The sequence below is a fragment of the Fringilla coelebs genome (genome assembly GCF_963513975.1).
Source record: "Fringilla coelebs genome assembly, contig: SCAFFOLD_30, whole genome shotgun sequence".
Lineage (NCBI taxonomy): Eukaryota > Metazoa > Chordata > Aves > Passeriformes > Fringillidae > Fringilla > Fringilla coelebs.
This window is the reverse complement of record NW_028167448.1, coordinates 181730-208445: the sequence shown is the minus strand read 5'-3', so window position 1 is coordinate 208445 and position 26716 is coordinate 181730. Positions and strand designations below refer to the sequence as shown.

At 53.3% G+C, this 26716-nt stretch overlaps 2 protein-coding genes across 2 annotated transcripts; both read left to right on the top strand.

Annotated features, from left to right (window-relative positions):
* Positions 1 to 3665: 3665 nt before the first annotated feature.
* LOC311165868 (olfactory receptor 14A16-like) lies at positions 3666 to 4598 on the top strand (the record flags this gene model as incomplete). Its single annotated transcript, XM_084227363.1, has 1 exon — positions 3666 to 4598. One exon carries the CDS (start codon positions 3666 to 3668, stop codon positions 4596 to 4598), a length of 933 nt encoding a protein of 310 aa, XP_084083489.1.
* A 17164-nt stretch (positions 4599 to 21762) lies between these two features.
* LOC311165867 (olfactory receptor 14A16-like) lies at positions 21763 to 22695 on the top strand (the record flags this gene model as incomplete). The annotated part of the gene is made up of 1 exon (XM_084227362.1): positions 21763 to 22695. The coding sequence occupies one exon, from the start codon at positions 21763 to 21765 to the stop codon at positions 22693 to 22695; it is 933 nt and encodes a 310-aa protein (XP_084083488.1).
* Between the last annotated feature and the right edge of the window lie 4021 nt (positions 22696 to 26716).

The window sequence follows — 26716 nt, the reverse complement described above, 5'->3', positions numbered from 1 at the left end:
CAATCTCCCAATGCACCCTTGGTTCCACGGGCCCTGCAGTGTCACAAGGCTGCCTTAGTTCCACCAGGCCCTGCAGTGTCTCAGTGGCCCCTTGGCTCCATGAGGCAAAGCAGAACCAGAATGGCCCCTTGGTTCCATGGAGCACCACGGTGTCACCATGGTCCCATTGGTTCCACAGGGCCCCAAATTGGAACAATGGACCTTTGGTTCCATGAGGTTCCTCAGTGGCCCCTTGGCTCCATGTGGCCCTGCTGTGTCACAGTGGCAGGTGGTTCCATGAGGCCCCACAGTGTCCAAATGGTCTCCTTGGTTCTGGGAAGCCCTACAGAGCCACAAGGGACCCTTGGTTCCAGGAGGCCTTGCTGTGTCACTATGACTTTTGGTTCCAGGAGCTTTCACACTGTCAACAATGGTCTGAGCAATGCAGTGTCACCATGGATCCTTTGTTCCATGAGGTTCCAGAGCATAACATGATCCCCTTGGTTCCAGAATGTTCTGCAGTGTCCCAATGGACCATTGGTTCCATGCAGCCCCACACTGTCACAATGACCCCATGGCTCCATGACCTTCCACACTATCAGCAATGCTGTCCTTGGTTCCACGAGGCATTGCTCTGATACAATGGACTTTTGGTTCCATGGGGTTCCACTGCATCCCAATGGACCCTTTGTTCCATGGGGTGCCACAGAGTCACAGCTGACTCCTTGATTCTGTGAGCCTCTGCTTTCACCAAATGTCCAAAATATCAGAATAAGACCCCTTAACACTAATTTGGTGTTTAGGACAGGATAATTTATTCAGGGCCAAGGTCCAACATGGAATAACTCCTAACCTTACGTGGAAATGTAATTCTACCAGCGTGTTGCTGATATACAGTCACTAAATGTGAATTGCAATTTACCCATTTCCATAAAACCCACCCCAATTTCCCAGATTCACTCCTTGTTTTCTCTATCCCTGCACCCTTGAGCCAGATATCTTCTTCTTCTCTTCCAACCATGCTTCCTGGGAAAGCAGCCCCTGCATGCCTTGTTCCTGTGCTCAAAGTTCACAGGCAGGGTAAAAATGGAATGAACCCTTTTGGTATCAGCCCAAGGCTTTGTGTGGGCAGGCAGAGGCAGGCAGGAGGCAGAGCTGTCAGCAAAGGAAGGGGCCAGCCAGGTGGGGCAGCCGGGGGATGCTGACAGCCTGCAGGGACAGAGGCGCAGGGCAGGGACACCGTAGGACAGCCTGGGCTGCACAGGGCACAGGCATGTGCAGCAGCTGCAAGGCCCTGACAGAGCCAACTCCTGCAGCACTTTGGCCATGGCTGCTGGGCCTGGGCCTGAGGCAGGAGCAGGAGACAAGTGACCCTTGCAGGCCTGGGGCCTCATTGCCTCCTTGTCCCTGCTCAGCAGCCTGGCAGGGGCCGCCCCATGCTCCTGCCCTTGGCATTGCACATCCCCACATGCCAGTGCCCATCCTGGGAAGAGCCCTGAGCAAGGAGGGAGGGACTGGATCTGCCTGGCCAGGGGCTGGGGCTCAGGCCTTGGCCCTTTGCATTCCTCAAACATATCCAGCTTTGCTCAGCACCAGAGAGACCTTTGCCTTGTTTGTCCCCAGCTATCATCACTGCCTCCATTGTTCTGCTCTAACTGGAACCTGGAGACACTTTCTCAGTTGTTTCCCTCAGTGGGACCCATTAAAATTTCAAGAAACTTCATTGTTATAATTAAAGTTTGAGTTCTTGAGAATCTTTTTGAACACTCTCTCAGGGACTGAGTCTGATGTAAACGCAACCAAAGCCCCGAGAGGGCCATTAAAGTCCTTGTGCTGTGTCTGTGCTGCTGAGCTTTAAAGGAACAGCGCTTCCCAGGAACTGCTCCTCTCCCAGCGAGCAGGGCTGGGGCACTGCCTGCAGGCACTGAGGGGACAGGAGCCAGGCAGAGACAGGCTGAAGGGAATCAGGATTGGGAAGACATTGAGTTGAGTCTTCACTTGGGGCAACATCTTCACAGCCCTCTGCATGGTGAGTCTGTGGGTGCAGGGGCAATGTCCCCTGTGCTCCTGGATGGATCTCCTGAAGCCAGCACACCCCAACGCCTCGGGGACATGTCAGGAGGACTCTCACAGATTCTCTGTGGCAGAGGAGGATGAGGATGAGGAGGAGGAGGGGGAGGAGGAGGATGTGCTGCTGCGAAAGTGATTGCAGGGGTTCCAGGATGAGGGAAGAGACGAGAAAGTTGACTCCATGTTCAGAAAGCTTGATTTATTATTTTTTGATATATTAAAAACTATACTAAAAGACTAGCAGAAAGGATTTCATCAGAAAGCTGGCTAAGAATAGAAAAGGAATTAATAACAAAGGTTTGTCTCTGACCTAGACAGTATGGACAGCTGGACTGTGTTTGGCCATTAATTAGAAACAACCACGTGACACCAATCACAGATCCACTTTGTCATTCCACAGCAGGAGACAGTCATTTATATTTTGTTCCTGAGGCCTCTCAGCTTATCAGGAGGAAAAATCCTAAGGAAAGGATTTTTCATAAAACACATGCTGCAGAGCGGGGTGGCCATGGGCACCATCAGAGGGACAGGGCAGGACAGCTCCTTCTACCAGGAAAGCTGGGGCTGCAGCCAGGGCTGCCCAGGGCTGTCCTGCAGAGCAGGTCTTGCAGCCCTCAGGGCTCTTGGCCAGCTCAGGTCATGTGCCACCTGCCAGGGGCAGCTCTCAGCCTGCCTGGCAGCTCCCCATGGACGGTGCAGGGGAGAAGGTGGAGGTGGAAGGAGCGACCCCCATCAGGGCAGATTCCTCCTGCTGTGGAGATGGTGCTGCATGGCCAGGGCTGCTCTCAGCTTTTTCCTAAAGGGAAGGGAAAGGGGCTGTCAGCTTTGTCTGTTTCACTGAGACTCCTGTACTGTCACCCTGGGCATCAGCAGATGTGCCTCACATCTGCCTCAGAAAGTGCCTCCTCACCCTCCTCTCACTACAGACACCAGCAGCAGCACCTTGGCTTGCAGCATCTCTGTTTGTCTGGCCTGCCCATAAGGCCCTGCTGCCAGGGAGATGCCCCTGGTCAGTGCCCTGTGCTGGGAGGGGTCTGCAGGGCAGAGCTGATCCCCCAGGGCTGGGCTGGGCTCTGGAAGCCCTGGAAGGGAGAAGGCTTGGATAGAGAGAAACAGCTCTCAGTAGGCACAGCTCCAGGCAGCAGAGAGCCAGACTAACCCTTGGCATCCTTTATCCCTTTCTGTTTGTTGTACAGGGAAAGAGAGAAGTGTTTAAAAAAATTTAGTTTGAAACTGGAGCATTCCAAAAGCTGACTTTATTTTCAAGCATGTTTTAAACATGATGGCCCTGAAATAGAGCAAGGTATCATGATCAAAGGGCACCTGTGTGGGGACCAGACATTCTGACTGCCCTGAAGCACAGGGAGCCCTGTTTTCCCACAGAGCTCCCCAGTATTCAGGCTGAGAGCAGAGCTGAAGATGAGGCAGTAACTCAGCAGCAGCAGAAACCCAAACTCAAAACAAAAAGTAAAATAAAAGGCAAATGAAATTTCCCCAAAGAAAGAGAAGTAGTTTTCAGTGATTGTGAAAGAAAATAGCATAGGACTGACTCAAAGAAGTTGGTGCCAGCTTGTCAATGTCTTCTTTCAACAGTCCACGATGCCCAGAGTGAAGGAATGTCCAACAGCAGCTCCTTCAGCCACTTCCTCCTGCTGGCATTGGCAGACACACGGCAGCTGCAGCTCCTGCACTTCTGCCTCTTGCTGGGCATCTCCCTGGCTGCCCTCCTGGGCAACGGCCTCATCATCAGTGCCATAGCCTGCGGCCAGCACCTCCACACCCCCATGTTCTTCTTCCTGCTCAACCTGGCCCTCAGTGACCTGGGCTCCATCTGCACCACTGTCCCCAAAGCCATGCACAATTCCCTCTGGGACACCAGGGACATCTCCTACTCAGGATGTGCTGCACAGCTATTTCTGTATGTATGCTTTATGTCAGCAGAATTTTCCCTCCTGACCATCATGTGCTACGACCGCTATGTGTCCATCTGCAAACCCCTGCACTACGGGACCCTCCTGGGCAGCACAGCTTGTGCCCACATGGCAGCAGCTGCCTGGGCCAGTGCCTTTCTCAATGCTCTGCTGCACACGGCCAATACATTTTCCCTGCCCCTGTGCCATGGAAATGCCCTGGGCCAGTTCTTCTGTGAAATCCCACACATTCTCAAGCTCTCTTGCTCACACTCCAAACTCAGGGAACTTGGGATCATTGTGGTTGGTGCCTCTTTAGCATTTGGTTGTTTTGTGTTCATTGTTTTCTCCTATGTGCAGATTTTCAGGGTTCTGCTGAGGATCCCCTCTGAGCAGGGATGGCACAAAGCCTTTTCCACCTGCCTCCCTCACCTGGCTGTGGTCTCCCTGTTTCTCAGCACTGGCTTTTTTGCCTACCTGAAACCCCCCTCCATCTCCTCTCCATCCCTGGATCTGGGAGTGTCAGTTCTGTACTCAGTGGTGCCTCCAGCCCTGAACCCCCTCATCTACAGCCTGAGGAACCAAGAGCTCAAGGTTGCAGTGCAGACACTAGTGAATGGATGGTTTCAGAAACATTAAACTGCTTGCCACTTTCTGCTAGTCACATGCAATAAAAGTTATTTTTGATAGTTCTTGTTGGTTTGGTTATGGGTTCTTTTCTTTTTAATTTAGTTTTTAATATTGTCAACAAAGAAATGTCATTGTTTGTGCCCATTTTCATTTTCTTTCTCTCTATTTCCGCTGTGGCCACAGACTGTGTCAATGAAGAGCTGGGGTCTCAGCAGCATTAAACAAAATGAAGGGACATGCATCAATGTTTTCTCCAAACATCCCCGATTTTTTTCCTTTACTGGAGCTGCAGCAGCAATGTCTGTGTGCAGAGCTGGGGGCAGATCAGGGCTGGCACAGCAGCTGTGCCCAGCAGCAGCAGCACTTGGTGTTGCCAGTGCTGCTCCCGTGGCCCAGCCCCACTGTAGTTGTGGCCCTGGTGTTGCTGTAGGGCCTGAGTGCTCTCGAGGCTGGGCACAGCCCTGGGGTGGCAGTGCCGGGGCTGCAGCAGGGACAGGCCATGGGCACTGCTGGGGCAGCGCTGACGCCTCAGGCCATGGGCACTGGGGGCTCCAGGCTCCTTGCCCAGGCTCTCTCAAGAACACACCCAGGCCAATGCTCAGCACAGAAAAGCCCCGTGAGCAGCTGCAGGGTGGCCGTGGGCAGGCTGGGGGCAAACAGCATGGCTGGGGCTGTGCAAGGGCCCTGGGGGAGACGAGAAGGAGCAGCAGAGCAGGGGCTGATCCATCCCCAGTGTGCTGGACAGCCCAGGGCAGCGTCCCAGAGCATCCTCATAAAGCTGCCAACAACATCCCCCTCTGCAGCCCTGGCCTCTCCCCCAGCTCACACAGGTGCCCCATCCTTGCAGGCACAGACACGGCAGCACTGGCTCAGCAGCCCCTGTTTGCATTGCACAGAGCAGGTGGGAGCACCCCCATGCTGTTGGTGTGGGGACATGAACCTGAGGGAGCACAAATGCCATCAGCCCCTGGGGTCAGGAAGAGCTGGGGGATGGCAGGGAAACCACTCAGCTTTGTCCTGGCCTCTGCAGTCAGCCAGAAAGTTTGTTCCCATCAGCTGGGAGTTTCCTGTCCCACTGCAGATGCTGTTGCTCAGAGCCAGGGCTGCCTGGCAGCCACCCCAAACTGTCCTGAGCATTTCCTTGGCTTCACATTTACTTCCTTTACTCTTAACTGATCCAGATGTCTTCCTATTGCCCATCATTTTCTAGTCCCTGGCAAACAGCCCATGCCTGTGTGACCTTTCCTCTCTGGCCCCACTCCCCATTGCAGTCCCTGACTTGGCACCATGGGAATATCCCTTGGGCAGCAGGATCATCCTACAAGTGCTGCAGGAATTGTCTGCAGGCTCCAGCAGTGCCTCGTGCTGCTCCCTTCCGAGAGGAAACACAGGATGGGGGGCACATCTGGGCTGCTGTGTCTGGCTTGGGGGCTCCCTGTTCTGGGCAATGAGGAGGGGCTGCAGAGGCTCTGCAGGACTGACAGGATGGGCTTTGGGCCTGGCAGGAGAAGCTGAGGGCCCTGGGCTGCTGGAGCTTCTCAAGAGGAGGCCCAGGGCTCATCCTGCAACTGCTCCAAGGGTGGTTCCAGAGAATCACAGAATCAGCAAGGTTGGAAAAGTCCTTGGAGATCATCAAGTCCAACCTGTGCCCTGACACAGCCTTGTCTCCCTGAGCCTCCTCTTCTCCAGGATAAACAACACCAGCTCCCTCAGCCGCTCCTCACAGGACTTGTGTCCCAGACCCCTCACCAGCCTTGTTGCCCTTCTCTGGACACGCTCCAGCCCCTCCATCTCCTTCCTAAGCTGGGGGCCCAGAACTGGACACAGCACTCAAGGTGTGGCCTCACCAGTGCCGAGTGCACGGGAAGAATCACTGCCCTGCTCCTGCTGGCCACACCATTCCTGATCCAGGCCAGGTGCCATTGGCCTTCTTGCCCACCTGGGCACACTGCTGCCTCATGTCCAGCCTGCTGTCCATCAGTGTCCCCTGGTCCCTTTCCGCCTGGCCACTGTCCAGCCACTCTGTCCCCAGCCTGTAGCACTGCAGGGTTGTTGTGGCCCCAGTGCAGGAGCCAGAACTTGGTCTTGTTCAAACTCACCTTGCTGGATTTAGGCCCTGGATCCAGCCTGTCCAGGTCCCTCTGCGGAGCCCTCCTACCCTCCAGCAGATCCACACTCACACCCAGCTTGGTGTCATCTGCACATTTGCTGATGCTGGACTCAGTCCCCCCATGCAGATCATCAGTGCAGATATTGAAATCCACGCTGGCTGCCTCTGATCCCTCGGCCATCCTGTGGGTGCCCTGTGATGGCACTCAAGGTGATCTGTTCCATAACCTTGCCGGGCACCCAGGTCAGGCTGACAGGCCTGGAGTTCCCCAGATCCTCCTTCCAGCCCTTCCTGGGGATGGGCTCACACTGGCACCCCCAGTCCTCTGCGACCTCCCTGCTGAGCCAGGACTGATGGTAAATGACGGAAAGAAGCTTGGGGAGCTCATCCACCAGCTCCTTCATCCCCCTGGGATGGATCCCATCTGCTCCCAGAGACACCTGTGAGCATCTGAGTGGCTCAGCAGGTCCCCAGCTGCTTCCTCCTGGATTACAGGCAGGCTCTTCTGCTCCCTGTCCCCATGTATCAGCTCAGGAGAACACTTGTCCTTAGGGCAACCTGTCTTATTGTTGAAAACTGAGGCAAAGAAGGCGTTAAGTACCTCAGCCTTTTCCTCCTCTTTAGTAACCATATCCCCCTCAATATGGAATGGAAGTTGTCCTTTCCCCTCTTTTTGCCATTAATGTATTAATAAAAAATATTTTTAATATCCTTCAAAGAAGTGGCCAGCAGTTATTATGCTTTCACCTCTCTAATTTTCTTTCTCCCATTTTGGTTCTCCCATTTCCCTTTCCAAACCATTGTCTTGGTTTGGAAAGACAGGTGTCTGCTAATGAAGGCAGGAGCCTCTCCCAAAATGTAGAATGTAAACCTCTTCCCTCCAAATTATTATAAATTTGAAATTAGGGGCTCTCAGGCAAAACTTTGGGAGCAGGAATGACAGTTCTTTATTAGGAAAGAAAATAAAAAGATTAAATAAACAAGGCAGTCAATCAAAACAACACTGACAGAGTCAGAACACAACCTGACGCCCTGTGGGTCAGGGTGTTGGCAGCAGTGCCATTGGAATTGTGGCTGCAGTCCTCCTGCAGTGTCAGGTGTGGTTCTGCTGGAACAGAGATCCTGCAGATAGGTGCAGTCTGCCTCTGAAGATCCAGTGGAAGAGGCAGCTGTTCCTCTGGGAAATCCAGTGGAGAAGCTGTTCTGGTGTTCCAGAAACTCAAGAGTATATCCAGGTAGGAATGCTTGGCTCCTCCCTCTGGGCAAAGCATCTCCCAATGGGATGCTGTAGTTCTTATCAGCCATGCAGTGACATTCAATAGCCTCTTATCAGCAGGTGTCTCCCCGGAGGGAGGGTTGGCTGTGGAAGGGATAAGGAAAACTGCCCAGTTAATAGAAGACAACTGCCATACAGGTGGCAAATAGAATAAATCTTGCCTTGCAATCTGGGACATACATGACCTAACAACATCCTAAAACACTTCCTGAGTTGCCTGCCCCTCCGTCCAAAGATGATGCTCCCTCTTTTTTCCCTTGAGTTCCTGGAAAAAGCTCCATGTCCAGCCAGGCCAATCCCTTTCCTTGCTAGCTCACATTTTGGCTCAGAGAGACAGGCTGTTCCTGCTCTTTCAAGATTTCTTTTTGAAGTGCATCCATCCTTCCTGGAATCTTTCATTTTAAAAGGCTGTTTTGCCTTTAAAAAATCAGTACCTAATTTGGTACTTGCCAAATGTGCATCCTCAATAGGCCAGAGTCTGCTCTTATAGGTCCAGTGCAGAAAATTTGTTGATGCTCCCTCGTTTCAGAGAATATTTAAAAACTCAATAATTTCATGGTCACTGTGCCCCAAACAGCCTCTGACCAGCACATCTCCCTCCAGCCCTTCTCTGTTTGTGAGCAGCAGGAGACAGAGATTTCCTTGGCAGTGGGAATTGCAGGAAACCTTCCCCAAGTGCAGCTTGGAAGGTTCAGCCTGGAGCTGAGGAGAAAGCAAAGTCCCTCCCAGGGCAGAATGTTGGTGCTGGAGGTGTCCCAGCGTGAGGCTGGGCCATGGCCGGGCTCTGTGTGCCAGGAGCCGGCAGCGCTGGGTGCAGGGAGCCCAGGGAGGGCCCAGAAACGCTGGGTGAGAAATGCTGGGGCACAGCGAGATGGGCGAGTGCAGCCGGCCAGGGCAGAGGAGCAGCACGCCCAGGGGGCACAGCCTGCAGGACAGATGGCCGAGGGCTGGGCAGGGCTGGCAGGGCCACAGGCACCCAGGCCTTTGTGCCCTGGGCTCGGGCAGCGCCTCTGGAGCCCCACAGGAGGAACTTTCCTGGCAGGGGCTGCACTTTGGTTCTGCCTCGGCCTCCCTGGGGAGGCTGGCAGGGGCTGCAGGCTGATGGCGTTTGTCCTTGCTGCCCCTCACATCCCCCTGGCCCACAAAGAGCCCCGAGCCAGCCGGGAGGGACAGGCCCTGCTGGCCCAGGCTGGGCTCAGGGCTTGGCCTTTCTGCTCCCTGCAGCCAAGCCAGGCCTTGCTCAGCATTGCAGTGCCCTGCCCAGAGCCTTGGGCTCCCTGCACTCCTGGCCTCAAGGATCTGCTCTCAGCACTGCCTGGGCAGCCTTTGGCACTCCCTGCCCTCCCTGGGGCCCAGCCGTGCTCCAAGGCACTTGGAGTTTGGCTGCTGACTCCTTGAGCTGCTTCTTCATCCTTCTCTCGCTGCCTGAGGCTCCTGGAGCCAGCCCCAAAGCAACCGTGGGGCTGATTAAAATACAGAAAGCCCTCAGGAGCTCTTTGTCTCCCTTCCATTGTCTGTGAGTCTCCAGGGCTTGTGCAGGGATTGGAGTCAGCTTGGAGTTCCCTTCAGGAGGGAGATTCCAAAGTGCACATCATGATATCTGGTTTTAGTCAAGGAAATATTGTTTTATTTTTTATTTTAGAGAAGAGGTGACAGAATCATTCCCCAGGTGATCTTTATGCTGAATGTCTCCTGAGGAGGTCTGGGCAGGGAGAAGAATGAGCCCCTTGCAGGCTGAGCCTGTTTGCACAAGCTGCTCCTCACCCCCAGCCTCACAGTGTCTGACACCGCCCACCTGGGACTGACATGCCAAAAAATAAACCAAAATCATCTTTTTTCCTTTTTAATAAACTTGTTTAAGTAATAAAAATTTAATTCTATTTCTCTAATTTATGATAATGTTTCTCTCTATTTCATTACATTATTTATATTTATATTTTAAAATTGACAAATTTTTAGCAACTAAAAAAATCATTTGCTATTGATTATAAGTAACATAATTCCCTTAATGAATTAATTGACCACTATTGGCTTTTTTTTTTTTTTTGCCCTCTTTATGGTAATTAGTCCTACTTTTAGTCCATTTGTAATCTTTTTCAAAGTATTTTCAGACAGTGCAAAAGGAGCAACTCTGGGGTCCCTGCAGACATTTCTGGGGCACATTTGGGGCAGTTTTGGGTCTGGGGAGGGAATTCAGAGAGAACTTGAGGCTCTGGAGGACACCTGGGGAGCCGGGTGGGCACTTGGAGGGGCACTCAGGGATTCTGAGGGACAGTTCGGGGTCCGGGGCAGCACTTGGGGGTGCAGGGGGGCCCTTGGAGCTCAGGGAGGGGAATTTGGGGCCCTTCGGGGTCCGGGCGGGCCCTTGGGGGGCTCAGACGGGGCTCTCTTGGGCGCGGGGAGTGATGGGAGTTGTAGGCGCGGGTATCATACGGTTGATCGGGGCCGCGGAGCATCACGGGAGTTCCAGGCGCAGCTGCACTGGCTCTTGGCGGGGCGCGGGGCAATACGGGAAATGAAGTCCCGGCTGCAATAGCGCTGGACGTGCGCCGCGGAGCATGATGGGAGCTGTAGTCCCGGAAGTGGTTGGAACACGATGTTCGGGGGTCCGGGAAGGTTCTTGGGGGACACTTTTGCGTCTTAGCCGCGACTTGAGGTCCTCGGGGAAACGTAAACGGTTCGGGAGCTCTTGTGGGGAGCTCGGAAGCTCTAACCGGGCTCTTTAGGGCGTGGGGCACAGCAGGATTTTTTGGCGCGGGACTGTGTTCTGAGGGGCTCTGGGGCCGCGGGGGATGAGAGGAGATGAATTCCCAGAAGTGGCTCTGCCGGGCATCTGTGGGGTTGGGAGCACTCAGGGGGTCGGGGAACGCTTTTGGGGGGTCCTGAATAGGTGCTGAGGGGGCGCTGACGGATCCTGGAGGGTCTGGAGGAAACTCATGGGACAGATGGGGGCGGATCCCGGGCTCTGTGGAGCGCGGGGCGTGACGGGTGTTAGAGTCCCGGCTTCAATGGGGCTCAATTGGGTCGCGGGGCATCATGGGAGTTGTAGGCAAAAAGAAAAGATGGCGCTGACCCTAGGCACCGCCTGCTTAGGCCCCGATCTCCGGCACTGATTGGCTGCGGGCAGTTGTGGGCGGGGCCTCAGAAAATGGGAGGTGCTGGAGGTGGGAACAGCCCATTCAAGCTCTCCAGTCCCTCCCAGTGCAGCCCAGTTCATCCCCAGTACAGACCAGTACAACTCTAATGCCCCTCCAAACCCCTTCCAGTACAGCCCAGTCCTTCCCAATACACCTGAGTTCATTCCCAGTTCCCCCCCAATGTCATCCACAGGATGACCCAGTGTCCCCAGATTGTCACAGTATCCGCCAGTGTCACACCCAGTATGTCCTGTTACGTCCCAGTATGTCCCAGTGTACCCCCACAATCCATCCCAGTCCACCCAGATTACCCCTCAGCATTCCTCGTGTTCCCAGGTTGCCCCAGCCCATCCACAGTGTCACTCCCAATATGTCCCAGTGTCTCCCACAGCGTTCCCAGTGTCCCCCAGTATGTCCCAGTCCTCCCCAGTGTTTCCAAGGACAGTTTAATTTCTCAGGGTTGCCGTGGCAGCCAAACCCAGCAGTGGGGTCAGTGCAGTGCCCATGGCCACAGCCCCTTGCAGTGGCCCAGGGCAGATTGGGCTGATGATCCACCCTCACAGCTGGCCCAGGGCAGGCCTGCAGTGGCTTTGGTGGCACCTTGGGCTGGCACACACCTGAGCAGTGTGTCTGTTTCCAGTGAGGAAACTCAGGAGTTTGAGATAACTTCAGAAACCCGAAAAAGGGAAAACCCATCTTAGGCTGAGTGCAGTCAGCTCTGCAAGCACAGCAGGTCCCAGGGGAGTGAGGACAGACAGGATGGGGCTGGAGAATGTGGAGCAAGGTTGTCCACACTGGGTCAGAGCTGAAGGCACAGCTTCTGTGAGCAGGCCAGAGCTGCTGAGGAGAGACCCTGGGTCAGTATCAATCACAGAATGCTGCAATCAGCTCTGATCTAAAGATAAATAAAATAAAATACATCCTTTAAAATTGGAATGTGTATTTCTGACAAGATCTTTGAAATTTTTCTTCATAACTGCACTAGGAAAACTTTAATGACCCTCTCAGGGCTTTGGTGTTGTTTACATCAGACTCAGTCCCTGAGAGAGTGTTCAAAAAACTTTTCAGGAACTCAAACTTAAACTTAGACTCCAAAGTTTCTTGTAGTTTTAATGGGTCCCACTGAGGGTCATGACTGAGAAAGTGTCCCCAGGTTCCAGTTACAGCAGAACACTGGAGGCAGTGATGACAGCTGGGCACAAACAAGGCAAAGGTGTCTCTGGTGCTGAGCAAAGCTGGATGTGTTTCAGGAATGCAAAGGGCCAAGGCCTGAGCCCCAGCCCCTGGCCAGGCAGATCCTGTCCCTCCCTCCTTGCTCAGGGCTCTTCCCAGGATGGGCACTGGCATGTGGGGATGTGCAATGCCAAGGGCAGGAGCATGGGGTGGCCCCTGCCAGGCTGCTGAGCAGGGACAAGGAGGCAATGAGGCCCCAGGCCTGCAAGGGTCACTTGTCTCCTGCTCCTGCCTCAGGCCCAGCCCCAGCAGCCATGGCCAAAGTGCTGCAGGAGTTGGCTCTGTCAGGGCCTTGCAGCTGCTGCACATGCCTGTGCCCTGTGCAGCCCAGGCTGTCCTACGGTGTCCCTGCCCTGCGCCTCTGTCCCTGCAGGCTGTCGGCATCCCCCGGCTGCCCCACCTGGCTGGCCCCTTCCTTTGCTGACAGCTCTGCCTCCTGCCTGCCTCTGCCTGCCCACACAAAGCTTTGGGCTGATACCAAAAGTGTTGATTCCATTTTTACCCTGCCTGTAAATTTGAGCACAGGAACAAGGCATGCAGGGGCTGCTTTCCCAGCAAGGATGGTTGGAAGAGAAGAAGAAGACATCTGGCTCAAGGGTGCAGGGATAGAGAAAACAAGGAGTGAATCTGGGATGTTGGGGTGGGTTTTATGGGAATGGGTAAATTGTAATTCACATTTAGTGACTGTGTATAAGCAACACACTGGTAGAATCTCGTGTCCATGTAAGTTTAGAAGTTATCCCATGTGGGACATCAGACCTGAATAAGTTATGCCCTCGTAAACACCAAATTAGTGTTAAGGGGTCTTATTCTAATATTTTGGACATTTGGTGACAGCAGAGGCCAACAGACGCAAGGAGTCAGCTGTGACAATGTGGAACCCCACAGAATCAAAAGTCCATTGTATCAGAGCAAGGCCTCGTGGAACCAAGGAGACCATTGCTGACAGAGTGGAAGCTCATGGAGCCATGGGGTCATTGTGACAGTGGAGTGTTGCTGGGAACCAATGGTCCATTGGGACACTGCAGAACCTTCTGGAACCAAGGGGATCATGTTATGCTCTGGAACCCCATGGAACAAAGGATCCATGGTGACACTGCAGTGCTCAGACCATTGTTGACAGTGTGAAAGTTCCTCTACCCAAAAGTCCATTGTGACCCAGAAAGGCCTCCTGGAACCTTGTGGCTCTGTAGGGCTTCCCAGAACCAAGGAGACCATTTGGACACTGTAAGGAATCATTGAACCAACTGCCACTGTGACACAGCAGAGCCACATGGAGTCAAGGGGCCACTGAGACACTGAGGAATCTCATGGAACCAAAGGTCCATTGTTCCCCTTTGGGCCCTGTGGAACTAATGGGACCATGGTGACACCATGATCCTCCATGGAACCAAGGGGCCTTTCTGATTCTGTTTTGCCTCATGGAGCCAAGGGGCCACTGAGACACTGCAGGGCCTGGTGGAACTAAGGCAGCCTTGTGACACTGCAGGGCCCTTGGAACCAAGGGTGCATTGGGAGATTACAGGACATCATGGAACCATGGAGACCATTAGGGCGCTTCAGAACCCATTGGAACCGAGGGGCCATTGTGACACTGCTGGGCCTCGTGGAATCAAGGGACCACAGTGCCACAGTGGGGCCATTCTAACATTGTGCAACCAAGGAGACCATTGCTTTGCTATGGGACATCATGGAACCAAGGATCCATTGTGCCAAAGCAAGGCCTCATGGAACCATGGAGACCATTATGACATGTGGCCTCATGGAACCAAGGGCACGGTCGTGACACAGTGGGGCTCTGAGGGACCAAGGGGCCATTCTTATAGTGCAAACCCAAGGAGACCATTGTGACACAATGGGGCATCACAGAACCACAGGTCCACTGGGACATGTGGCTGCGTGAAACCATGGAGGCCATTTTTACTCTTTGAGGCCTTGTGAAACAAAAGGGCCATTGTGGCACTTTGTGTCCCCATAGAACCAAGGAGTCCATTGTGACAATATGAGGCTTTGTTGGGCTAAAGGGCAGTTGTGACACTGTGTGGTGCCATGGAACCAAGGGACCACTGTGACACTACAGGGCCCCATGGAACTAAGGATTCATGGGACATTGTGGGATTCATGGAACCAAAGGTCCATTGTGACATTGTGGGGCCTCATGGAACTAAGGGGGGACAATTGTGATTCTGTGGGGCCCAATGGAAGCAAGGGGCCTGTGTGACACAGCTGGGCCTCATGCAGCCAGTGGGCCACTGTGATCCTGAGGAGCCCAAAAGAACCCCAGGGCCATTTTGACACTCTGCAGCTGTGGAGACCGTGAGAGGCATTCCCTGGGCTAGGGACACACAAAAAGCTTCTCTCAGAAGCTGTTTGACCCCATTGGCTCCTTCCCCTTGTTCTATGTCCCTCAGCCTCTCCCTCCCCATTCCCCCATTGGCCCCCCATCTTTGTACTGCCCCAACGCCACTGTTCCCCACTACCACTGGAGATAAAGAAACCTGGACTGCCCCCAGGAGTCCTGCCTTGTGACCCTGAATATCTCACTGCACGGCTGAATTAAACATCTGTGGATACCATGCAAAGGCCCTTTTTGCTTTCCTACCCTGGGCTTTATTAGCAGTTATCCAGGCTGCAGCAATGGTCCATTATGGCAGTGGGGACCCAAGGACACCATGGTGACACTATAGGACCTCATGGATCCAAGGGGCCATTGTGACTCTGAAGAACTTCATGGAACCCAGGGTCCATTGTGACACAGCAGGACCTCATTGGAACAGAGGAACCATTGCTGACAGTACAGAAATTCATGGAACCAAGGGGCCATGGTGACACAGCAGGGCCACATGGAACCCAGGAGAGCAGTGACATTTACGGACCTCATGGAACCAGGGTCCATTATGACACTGCAGAAACAAGGAGACCATTGTTGATGCTCTGGATGCTCACAGAACCAAGCAGCCACTGTGACACTCCAGGGCCTCGTTGAACCAGGCCGACCATTGTGACACCATAGAACCTCATGGCACTAAGGGTTTATTGTGACACAGCAGGGGCCCATGGAGCCAATTGTCCATTGTGGCAATGTGGATCTGAAGAGACCATGGTGACACCATGGAAGCTCATGGAACCATGGGTCCATTGTGACACAGCAAGGCGTGGTGGAACCAAGGAGACCATGGTGACATCATGGAACCTCATGGAACCAAGGGTCCATTGTTATGCTCCAGAACCAAGGAGACCACTGTGACAGTACAGAACCTCATGGGACCAAGCTTCCATTGTTATACAGTGGGGCTTCATGGAACCTTCTTGTGGGAACTCAGCGCACCTCTCCTGACGTCCAGAGCTACCGAGAGAACCCTTGGGGGGCTCGGGAGCCTTGGAATGTTGCCAAAAGTACCTGGTGGCTCAACTTTGACCCTTCGAGAGATGTACCACCTGTATATGGGGATATGAGAATCACTGGTGTTTAAAGGATATAGAAATAGCACAATTACAGGTCAAAGCACAGATTTTCAGATTTTGGTACAGGGTGGTTAAAAAAACAAGATGGAGGGAGTTGGGGCCACATGGCTCTTCTTCCTTCTTCATGTCTTCCATTTTCTGTGTGACGTAGATATTTTTGATAGGTTCTTAGTTAAGGTACACTTAGAAATTAAAATGATAAGTATTGGGGACAAAAGATAAATATAGTTTACGTAGTCTTTGTTAAAAAAAAAGACGCGACCACCCTGTAGGCGGTCAGAGTGCCTTTGGCTGCCTTGCTGGTCAGACCCCGGCAGAAAGAAAAACTTTGTAGATAAGAAATAATAAACAACCTTGAAGACCAAACCTGAGAGTCCAGCCTCGTCCTGCGAAGCCCGGGGAGCGAACCCATCTAACCCTTGTCTGGGCAGAGACAAAAAACAGCCGGCCCAGTCAGGTTCTGGACTGTGACAATTGACACTTGATTTCATGAGGTTCCATGATGTCACAATGGTCTCCTTGGTTCTGAACCATAACAATGGACCCTTGGTTCCATGATGTCACAATCGTCTCTTTGGTTCCATGAGGCCTTGCTGTGCCACAATGGACCCATGGTTCCATGAGCTTCCATGGTGTCACCATGGTCTCCTCAGATCCACATTGTCACAATGGACAATTGGCTCCATGGGCCCCTGCTGTGTCACAATAAACCCTTAGTGCCATGAGGATCTGTGGTGTCACAATGGTCTGCCTGGTTCAGTGAGGCCCTGGAGTGTCACAGTGGCTGCTTGGTTCCATGAGCTTCCACAGCACCAACAATGGTCTCCTTCTTTGTGCAGTGTTATAATGGACCCTGGTTCCATGAGGTCCCTAAATGTCACTGCTCTCCTGGGTTCCATGTGGCCCTGCTGTGTCACCATGGCCCCTTGGTTCCATGAGTTTCTGTAGTGTCAGCCCCAGGTAGGAAAGCAAAAAGGGCCTTTGCATGGTATCCACAGATGTTTAATTCAGCCATGCAGTGAGATGTTCATGGTCACAAGGCAGGACTCCTGGGGGCAGTCCAGGTTTCTGTATCTCCAGTGGTAGTGGGGAACAGTGGCGTTGGGGCAGTAAAAAGATGGGGGGCCAATGGGGGAATTGGGAGGGAGAGGCTGAGGGACATAGAACAAGGGGAAGGAGCCAATGGGGTCAAACAGCTTCTGAGAGAAGCTTTTTGTGTGTCCCTAGCCCAGGGAATGCCTCTCACGGTCTCCACAGCTGCAGAGTGTCAAAATGGCCCTGGGGTTCTTTTGGGCTCCTCAGGATCACAGTGGCCCCCTGGCTGCATGAGGCCCAGCAGTGTCACACAGGCCCCTTGCTTCCATTGGGCCCCACAGAATCACAATTGTCCCCCCTTAGTTCCATGAGGACCCACAATGTCACAATGGACCTTTGGTTCCATGAGTCCCACAATGTCCCATGAATCCTTAGTTCCATGGGGCCCTGTAGTGTCACAGTGGTCCCTTGGTTCCATGGTACCACACAGTGTCACAACTGCCCTTTGGCCCAACAAAGCCTCATAGTGTCACAATGGACTCCTTGGTTCCATGGGGACACAAAGTGCCACAGTGGCCCTTTGGTTTCACAAGGCATCAAAGAGTAAAAATGGCCTCCATGGTTTCACGCAGCCACGCTGTGTCCCCATGGACCTGTGGTTCTGTGATGCCCCATTGTGTCACAATGGTCTCCTTGGGTTTGCACTATAAGAATGGCCCCTTGGTCCCTCAGAGCCCCACTGTGTCACGACCGTGCCCTTGGTTCCATGAGGCCACATGTCATAATGGTCTCCATGGTTCCATGAGGCCTTGCTTTGGCACAATGGATCCTTGGTTCCATGATGTCCCATAGCAAAGCAATGGTCTCCTTGGTTGCACAATGTTAGAATGGCCCTTTTGTCCCATGGAGCCCCACGGTGTCACTGTGGTCCCTTGATTCCACAAGGCCCAGCAGTGTTACAATGGCCTCTTTGGTTCCAATGGGTTCTGAAGGTCCATAATGGTCTCCATGGTTCCAAGAGGCCCTACAATCTCCCAATGCACCCTTGGTTCCAAGGGCCCTGCAGTGTCACAAGGCTGCCTTAGTTCCACCAGGCCCTGCAGTGTCTCAGTGGCCCCTTGGCTCCATGAGGCAAAGCAGAATCAGAAAGGCCCCTTGGTTCCATGGAGTACCACGGTGTCACCATGGTCCCGTTAGTTCCACAGGGCCTCGCAGTGGAACAATGGACCTTTGGTTCCATGAGGTTCCTCAGTGTCTCAGTGGCCCCTTGACTCCATGTGGCCCCGCTGTGTCACAGTGGCAGGTGGTTCCATGAGGCCCCACAGTGTCCAAATGGTCTCCTTGGTTCTGGGAAGCCCTACAGAGCCACAAGGGACCCTTGGTTCCAGGAGGCCTTTCTGGGTCACAATGGACTTTTGGGTCGAGGAACTTTCACACTGTCAACAATGGTCTGAGCACTGCAATGTCACCATGGATCATTTGTTCCATGAGGTTCCAGAGCATAAGATGATCCCCTTAATTCCAGAAGGTTCTGCAGTGTCCCAATGGACCATCGGTTCCCTGCAGCACCCCACTGACACAATGACCCCATGGCTCCATGAGCTACCACACTGTCAACAATTCTCTCCTTGGTTCCACGAGGCCTTGCTCTGATACAATGGTCTTTTGGTTCCATGGGGTTCCACTGCATCCCAATGGACCCTTTGTTCCATGGGGTTGCACAGTGTCACAGCTGACTCCTTGGTTCTGTGAGGTCCCGCTGTCACCAGATGCCCAAAATATCAGAAAAAGGCTCCTTAACACTTACTTGGTGTTTAAGAGTGCATAATTTATTCTGGTCTAAGGTACAGCATTCAATAATTCCTAAACTTACATACACATACAGTTCTCGCAGCATGTTCCTATTATACAGTCACTAAATGTGAATTACAATTTACCCATTTCCATAAAACCCACCCCATCTTCCCAGATTCATTCCTTTTTTTCTCTGTCCCGGCACCCTTGAGCCAGATGTCTTCTTCTTCCATTCCAACCATCCTTGCAGGGGAAGCAGCCCCTGCATGCCTTGTTCCAGTGCTCAAAGTTCACAGGCAGGGTAAAATGGAATGAACAATTTTGGTATCAGCCCAAGGCTTTGTGTGGGCAGGCAGAGGCAGGCAGGAGGCAGAGCTGTCAGCAAAGGAAGGGGCCAGCCAGGTGGGGCAGCCGGGGGATGCCGACAGCCTGCAGGGACAGAGGCGCAGGGCAGGGACACCGTAGGACAGCCTGGGCTGCACAGGGCACAGGCATGTGCAGCAGCTGCAAGGCCCTGACAGAGCCAACTCCTGCAGCACTTTGGCCATGGCTGCTGGGGCTGGGCCTGAGGCAGGAGCAGGAGACAAGTGACCCTTGCAGGCCTGGGGCCTCATTGCCTCCTTGTCCCTGCTCAGCAGCCTGGCAGGGGCCACCCCATGCTCCTGCCCTTGGCATTGCGCATCCCCACATGCCAGTGCCCATCCTGGGAAGAGCCCTGAGCATGGAGGGAGGGACAGGATCTGCCTGGCCAGGGGCTGGGGCTCAGGCCTTGGCCCTTTGCATTCCTGAAACACATCCAGCTTTGCTCAGCACCAGAGACACCTTTGCCTTGTTTGTCCCCAGCTGTCATCACTGCCTCCATTGTTCTGCTCTACCTGGAACCTGGGGACACTTTCTCAGTCATTACCCTCAGTGGGACCCATTCAAACTTCAAGAAACTTCAGTGTTTCAATTCAAGTTTGAGGTCTTGAGAAGTTTTTTGAACACTCTCTCAGGGACTGAGTCTGATGTAAACAACACCAAATCCCCAAGAGGGTCATTAAAGTCCTTGTGCTGTGTCAGTGCTGCTGAGTTGGGCCGGGCTTCTGGCACAGAGGCAGCTCATGGCAAACCAAGAAAAGCTTCAAAAAGACATTTCTCCTGAGGAGCTGCTCCTCTCCCAGCCCAGCAGGGCTGGGGCACTGCCTGCAGCCACCCTGGGCACAGCACTGTGGCACAGAGAGCTTCAATCAGTCAGGGCTGGGAAGATGCGTAGAAGTGACTTGAGGACAATCACTGCCAGCCCTTGGCACAGGAACCTCTGGCTGCAGGACAAGGCAGGTGCATCTCCTGCCATGATCTCCTAAAGCTGGAACATCCCCCTTAAAACAGGTTCTGTAAGTACAACTCAGAGTATCTCTGGTGTAGAGGAGGAGAAGCTGAGAGCTTCAGATCGTTTCCAGAATATTTTAAAGGTAATGATTTTTAGAAAGACAAGCAAATTTCCTGAGATTGTTTCCAACTTCCTTCTCCTGTGCAATGGAAAGAATAAAATATTATATATTTACTAATTTTGACAAGTATCTGAGAGACCTGGATTGTAGCTTTGGGCACTCTGTAAGTCTACAGGAGTTTCCTGAAGTGGTTTTTAGCCACTCCTCTTCCCATGGACAGCACCAGCATCCCCTTTGCTGGACCCATCAGGCTCAGTCTGAGCTGTCCTTTCTCCCACCTGAAAACAGAACCTGCCCTCAGCCAGTGCCCTGCAAACAGGCAGGGTTCTGTAGGGCCAAGGAGAGTGCAGAGATTTGGGGTCTGTGAGTGCTGGCAGGGAGAGCTCAGGCAGAGGGAAACACCTGCAGGAGGAAAATTCCCAGGAAGCAGAGAGAAAATCAGGGAATGAGAGGAAACAAAACCCAGAAATGCTGTGGCAGGGAGAGTTTAAAGAGGTCCACAGAATCCCCTCCAGTGCAGCCCCTCCCTCTGCACAAGACCCCTCCCTCCTGTCCCCCCAGCCAAGCCTCTGCCCTCAGGGCTGGGGCTCCAAGGCGTGCAGCCCCTCCTGTGCAGGCAGAGCTGCAGCAGAGCCGTGGGGCAGCTCTGCAGCCCCGAGCCCAGTTCCCTCTACAGAGCACAGGGCTGGGAGCAGCTGCCCAGCCCTGGGGGCTCTGGCAGGGGGCACAGCTGGCTCAGGGTGACGCTGTCCCCAGTGCCCAGCTCTGGTCAATACTGTCAGTGCAGCCAGCGAAAGGAGCTGCATCTCCCTTAATCCAATGCAGTCATTTGAATAGCTGGAAGTCTCCCTGAGATTTCCTTCCAAGCTTTGAGCTTCCCTCCAGGATATAAACCTGTCCTGTAGCATCTCTGTGTTATCTGAAAGCCCCAGGGTGAGACACAGAAGGTCTATGATGAGAAAATGCTGTTGGGTTGGTGAAATGAGCCCCATGTATCCCTGGGTACAAATGTGGGGATGAAACCTTGAGAAAGGGATGGACATTTGGTGGACTGTGGGGGATCCATCTGCTCTCAGCAGTGTGGGAATGGTTTGTAAAGGAAACATGGGAGGGTGATCATCCTCTCTCTGGGAAAGGTGAAAGCCCAGAGAATCCTGGAGCAGGACAGGGTGACAGACCTCTTCCCCTCATCACTCTTCACTCACCACCTCGCCTCAGAGAACTCACTGTTCTCCCCGAGGGCAGCAGAAATGCTGAGAGTTTCTGACATGCAAAAATAATCAGCAGGGAGATGAAGAAAAGTTGTAAATAACCCAAATACATTTAAACAGACTTTACCATTCCTGTTCACTGCCAGTGGGAGTGCAGATGTTGACAGGGCCTTCTGTGTTAAGATGGTTTCAAAGAGGAACATTAGGACAGGTCCCTGTCCGCCTCTAAAGTCTGCACAGCAAGGCTGAATTATAAAAACCCTGTGTGTAGCTGCCCTGAAGCTGAAGTCCCACTCAGACAGCACCAACCAGGGATCCCCACTTGGAGCTGAAGGAAAGTCTCCTAGAAAATCAAAAGGGTGTCAGAGTCTTACAGGAGAAGGGACTGTGGGAAAAGGCTTTGATTTTACTGGAGGAAGTTTCTCCTAACCTGTCACTGACATTCCTCTATGAACAGCTCCCATGGCCAGAGACAGTAAATGTCCAACAGCAGCTCCATCAGCCACTTCCTCCTGCTGGCATTGGCAGACACGCGGCAGCTGCAGCTCCTGCACTTCTGCCTCTTGCTGGGCATCTCCCTGGCTGCCCTCCTGGGCAACGGCCTCGTCATCAGCGCTGTAGCCTGCGGCCACCACCTGCACACCCCCATGTTTTTCTTCCTGCTCAACCTGGCCCTCACTGACCTGGGCTCCATCTGCACCGCTGTCCCCAAAGCCATGCACAATTCCCTCTGGGACACCAGGACCATCTCCTACACAGGATGTGCTGCACAGGTATTTCTGTTTGCCTTTTTCATTTCAGCAGAGGTTTCGCTCCTGACCATCATGTGCTACGACCGCTATGTGTCCATCTGCAAACCCCTGCACTACGGGACCCTCCTGGGCAGCAGAGCTTGTGCCCACATGGCAGCAGCTGCCTGGGTCAGTGCCTTTCTCAATGCTCTGCTGCACACGGCCAATACATTTTCCCTGCCCCTGTGCCATGGCAATGCTCTGGGCCAGTTCTTCTGTGAAATCCCTCAGATCCTCAAGGTCTCCTGCACCAAATCCTACCTCAGGGAAGTTGGGCTTCTTGTGTTTTCCATCTTTTTCGTTTTTGGTTGTTTTGTGTTCATGGTTTTCTCCTATGTGCAGATCTTAAGGGCCGTACTGAGGATCCCTTCTGAGCAAGGACGGCACAAAGCCTTTTTCACCTGTCTCCCTCACCTGGCTGTAGTCTCTCTGTTTATCAGCACCTCATTTTTTGCCTACCTGAAGCCCCCCTCCATGTCCTCCCCATCCCTGGATCTGGTGGTATCAGTTCTGTACTCAGTGGTGCCTCCAGCCCTGAACCCCCTCATCTACAGCTTGAGGAACCAGGAGCTTAAGGCTGCAGTGTGGAGACTCACGACTGGAAAATTTCAGAAACATTAAACTGGTTGCCAATTTCTGCAAATCACTTGTAATGAAAGTAATCTTTGAAAGTTCTGTTGTTTTGGCTTTTTTTTCCCTGTTCTTTCTTTTTTTAATATTCTCCTTAAGCCAAGGCTATTGTTTGTGCTACTTCTCTTTTGTTTTTCTCAACTTTGCTGTGGCCCCAGACTGTGACAATGAGGAGTTGTGCTCTTGGTAGCTTTAAATGAAATAAAAGATCTCCCAGCAAAGTTTTCTGCAGAGATGCCCTTTTGTTCCCTCTCTGGAGCTGCAGCAGCAATGTCTGTGTGCAGAGCTGGGGGCAGATCAGTGCTGACACAGCAGCTGTGCCCAGCAGCAGCAGCACTTGGTGCTGCCAGTGCTGCTCCCGTGGCCCTGCCCTGCTGCCCTGGTGGCCCTGGTGTTGCTGTAGGGCCTGAGTGCTCTCGGGGCTGGGCACAGCCCTGGGGGTGGCAGTGCCGGGGCTGCAGCAGGGACAGGCCATGGGCACTGCTGGGACAGCGCTAATGCCTCAGGCCAGGCCCTGGGGGCTCCAGGCTCCTTGCCCAGGCTCTCTCAAGAACACACCCAGGCCAATGCTGAGCACAGAAAAGCCCCGTGAGCAGCGCCAGGGTGGCCATGGGCATGCTGGGGGCAAACAGCATGACTGGTGCTCTGAAAGGGCCCTGGGGGAGGCAGAAAGGAGCAGCAGAGCAGGGGCTGATCCATCCCCAGTGCATTCAACAGCCCAGGGCAGCGTCCCAGAGCGTCCTCATGGACCTGCCAACAACATCCCCCCTCTGCAGCCCTGGCCTCTCCCCCAGCTCACACAGGTGCCCCATCCTTGCAGGCACAGACACGGCAGCACTGGCTCAGCAGCCCCTGTTTGCATTGCACAGAGCAGGCAGGAGCACCCCCATGCTGTTGGTGTGGGGACATGAACCTGAGGGAGCACAAATGCCATCAGCCCCTGGGGACAGCAAGGGCTGGGGGATGCCAGGGAAACCACTCAGCTTTGTCCTGGCCTCTGCAGTCAGCCAGAAAGTTTGTTCCCATCAGCTGGGAGTTTCCTGTCCCACTGCAGACGCTGTTGCTCAGAGCCAGGGCTGTCTGGCAGCCACCCCCAAACAGCCCCAAGCATTTCCTTGGTGTCACCTTTGTCTTCTGTCCTGACGTGACGAGTGCTGCAGGAATTGTCTGCAGGCTCCTGCAGTGCCTTGTGCTGCTCCCATGCCAGAGGAAACACAGGCTGGGGGGCACATCTGGGCTGCTGTGTCTGCCTCTGGGGCTGCCTGTTCTGGGCAATGAGGAGGGGCTGCAGAGGCTGTGCAGGACTGACAGGATGGACTTTGGGCCTGGCAGGAGAAGCTGAGGGACCTGGGCTGCTGGAGCTTCTCAAGAGGAGATCCAGGGCTCCTCCTGCAACTGCTCCAAGGGTGGTTCCAGAGAATCACAGGATCAGCAAGGTTGGAAAAGACATTGTTGATCATCAAGTCCAACCTGTGCCCTGACACTGACTTGTCTCCCTGAGCCTCCTCTTCTCCAGGATAAACAATCCCAGCTCCCTCAGCTGCTCCTCAGAGGACCTGTGTTCCAGGCCCCTCACCAGCCTTGTTGCCCTTCTCTGGACATGCTCCAGCCCCTCCACGGCCTTCCCAAACTGGGGCTCAGAACTGGACACAGCACTCGAGGTGTGGCCTCACCATTGCTGAGCACAGGGGAAGAATCACTGCCCTGCTCCTGCTGGCCACACCATTCCTGATCCAGGCCAGGAGCCATTGGCCTTCTTGACCACCTGGACACACTGCTGGCTCATGTCCAGCCTGCTGTCCATCACTGCCCCCAGGTCCCTTTCTGCCTGGCCACTGTCCAGCCACTCTGTCCCCAGCCTGTAGCACTGCAGGGGTTGTTGTGGCCTATGTGCAGGACCCAGCACTTGGACTTGTTCAACCTCACCTTGCTGGATTTGGGCCCTGTATCCAGCCTGTCCAGGTCCCTCTGCAGAGCCCTCCTACCTTCCAGCAGATCCACACTCACACCCAGCTTGGTGTCATCTGTAAACTTGCTGATGCTGGACTCAGTCCCCTCATGTAGATCATTATTAATCATGTTAAACAGGACTGGGCAAAACTCAGATTCCTGGGGGACGCCACTGGTGACTGGACACACTGTATGCAGCACCATCCCCACCACTCTCTGGACCTGGCCTCCAGCCAGCTCTTAGCCCTGAGAAGGGTGACTCTGTCCAAGCTGTGGGATGCACATTTTCCAGGGAATTCTGTGACTTATGGTGCCAAAGACTTTTCTGAATTCCAGGTACACAACATCTAGAGCCCTTCCTGCATCCACCAGTTGGGTCACCTGGTCATACAAGGAGATCAGGTTGGTCAGGCAGGACCTAAACCCATGCAGCCTGGCTCTGATCCCTCGGCCATCCTGTGGGTGCCCTGTGATGGCACTCAAGGTGATCTGTTCCATACCATTGCCAGGCACCCAGGTCAGTCTGACGGGCCTGGAGTTCCCCAGATCCTCCTTCCTGCCCTCTTGGGGATGCGCTCACACTGGCACTTCCAGTCATCTGGGACCTCCTCAGTGATCCAGACTGATGGTAAATGATGGAGAGCAGCTTGGGGAGCTCATCCACCAACTCCCTCATCCCCCTGGGATGGATCCCATCTGCTCCCAGAGACACCTGTGAGCATCTGAGTGGCTCAGCAGGTCCCCAGCTGTTTCCTCCTGGATTACAGGGGGGTTGTTCTGCTCCCTGTGCACTTCTACCAGCTCAGGAGAACACTTGTCCTGAGGACAACCTGCCCTCATGTTGAAAACTGGGGCAAAAATGGGTTAAGCACCTTAGCTTTTCCTTATGTTACTTACTCTATTCCCCACTGCCTCCAATAAAGAGTAGATGTTCTACTTATCCCTCCCTTTGCTATTAGGTTTTTTAAAAACATTTTTTTCATTTTTCACGGAAGTGGCCAGGTTAGGCTCTAATTGACCTTTTACCACTCTACTTTTCTTTCTGCACAACCTAACAACATCCTTAAATACTTCCTGAGATGCCTGATCTTCTGTCCAATGGTGACTTTTTCCCCTTAGTTCCCACAAAAGCTCCATGCCCAGCCAGGACAATCATTTTCCTAGGTGGCTCAATTTTAGCACAGAGGGACAGGCTGCTCCTTCCCCCTTAAGATTACTTCCTTGAAGTGTGTTCATCCTTCCTGGATCCCTTTGTTTTTAAGGGCTGTTTCCCTTAAAAAAACAGTACCTGATTTGGTACTCTCCAAATCTGCATCCTGAATAGGCCAAGGTCTGCCCTCCATAATCCCAGGGTAGACAGTTTGTTGGTGGCCCTCCTTCTTCCACAGAATATTGGAAACTCTATTATTTTATGGTGACTGTGCCCCAGGCAGCCTCCAACCACCACATCTCCCACCAGCCCTTCTGTTTGTGAACAGCTGGAGACAGAGCTTTCCCTGGCAGTGGGAGTGATACCAAAATTTGGGCAAAATTATACAACTCCATATTCCCATTGTAGCATGAAGATGCAGCATTCTTTATTTGGCTGGATGCACAGGGGGAAAGCTTCTCCCACAGCCATGCATGCTGAGTACAGGAAAGTTTCTGTTTATAGTCTGTATTTTGCATACATATTCATTGATTGTCCTGGACTAAACACACATATGATAATCATTTCCCCAAAATCATTAACATATTTCCCCTCCCCTTTACCCATGTATTCTTCTGTCCTGGGGGTCTCTTTGGTGGTCCCTGGTGCTCATGACCCCAATGTTCCAGTTGGGCTGGCTGAGCTGGCAGGACACTGAGGCTGGTGAATTTCAGTTCCCCTTCTCACACAATGGGCATTGTGTGGTTTCCATAGGCCTGGGGTTTTTCTCAATGCAGAACTAGCATTGAGTTTCCTCATCTGGTGTTGACAATTTATCATCCGGTAACATGAGGTCACAGAGTGGGCTATGGCATCACAAAGTGGGTTATGTGAGGTCATTGAGCAATTATAGCACCTTAGACTATCTCTGTG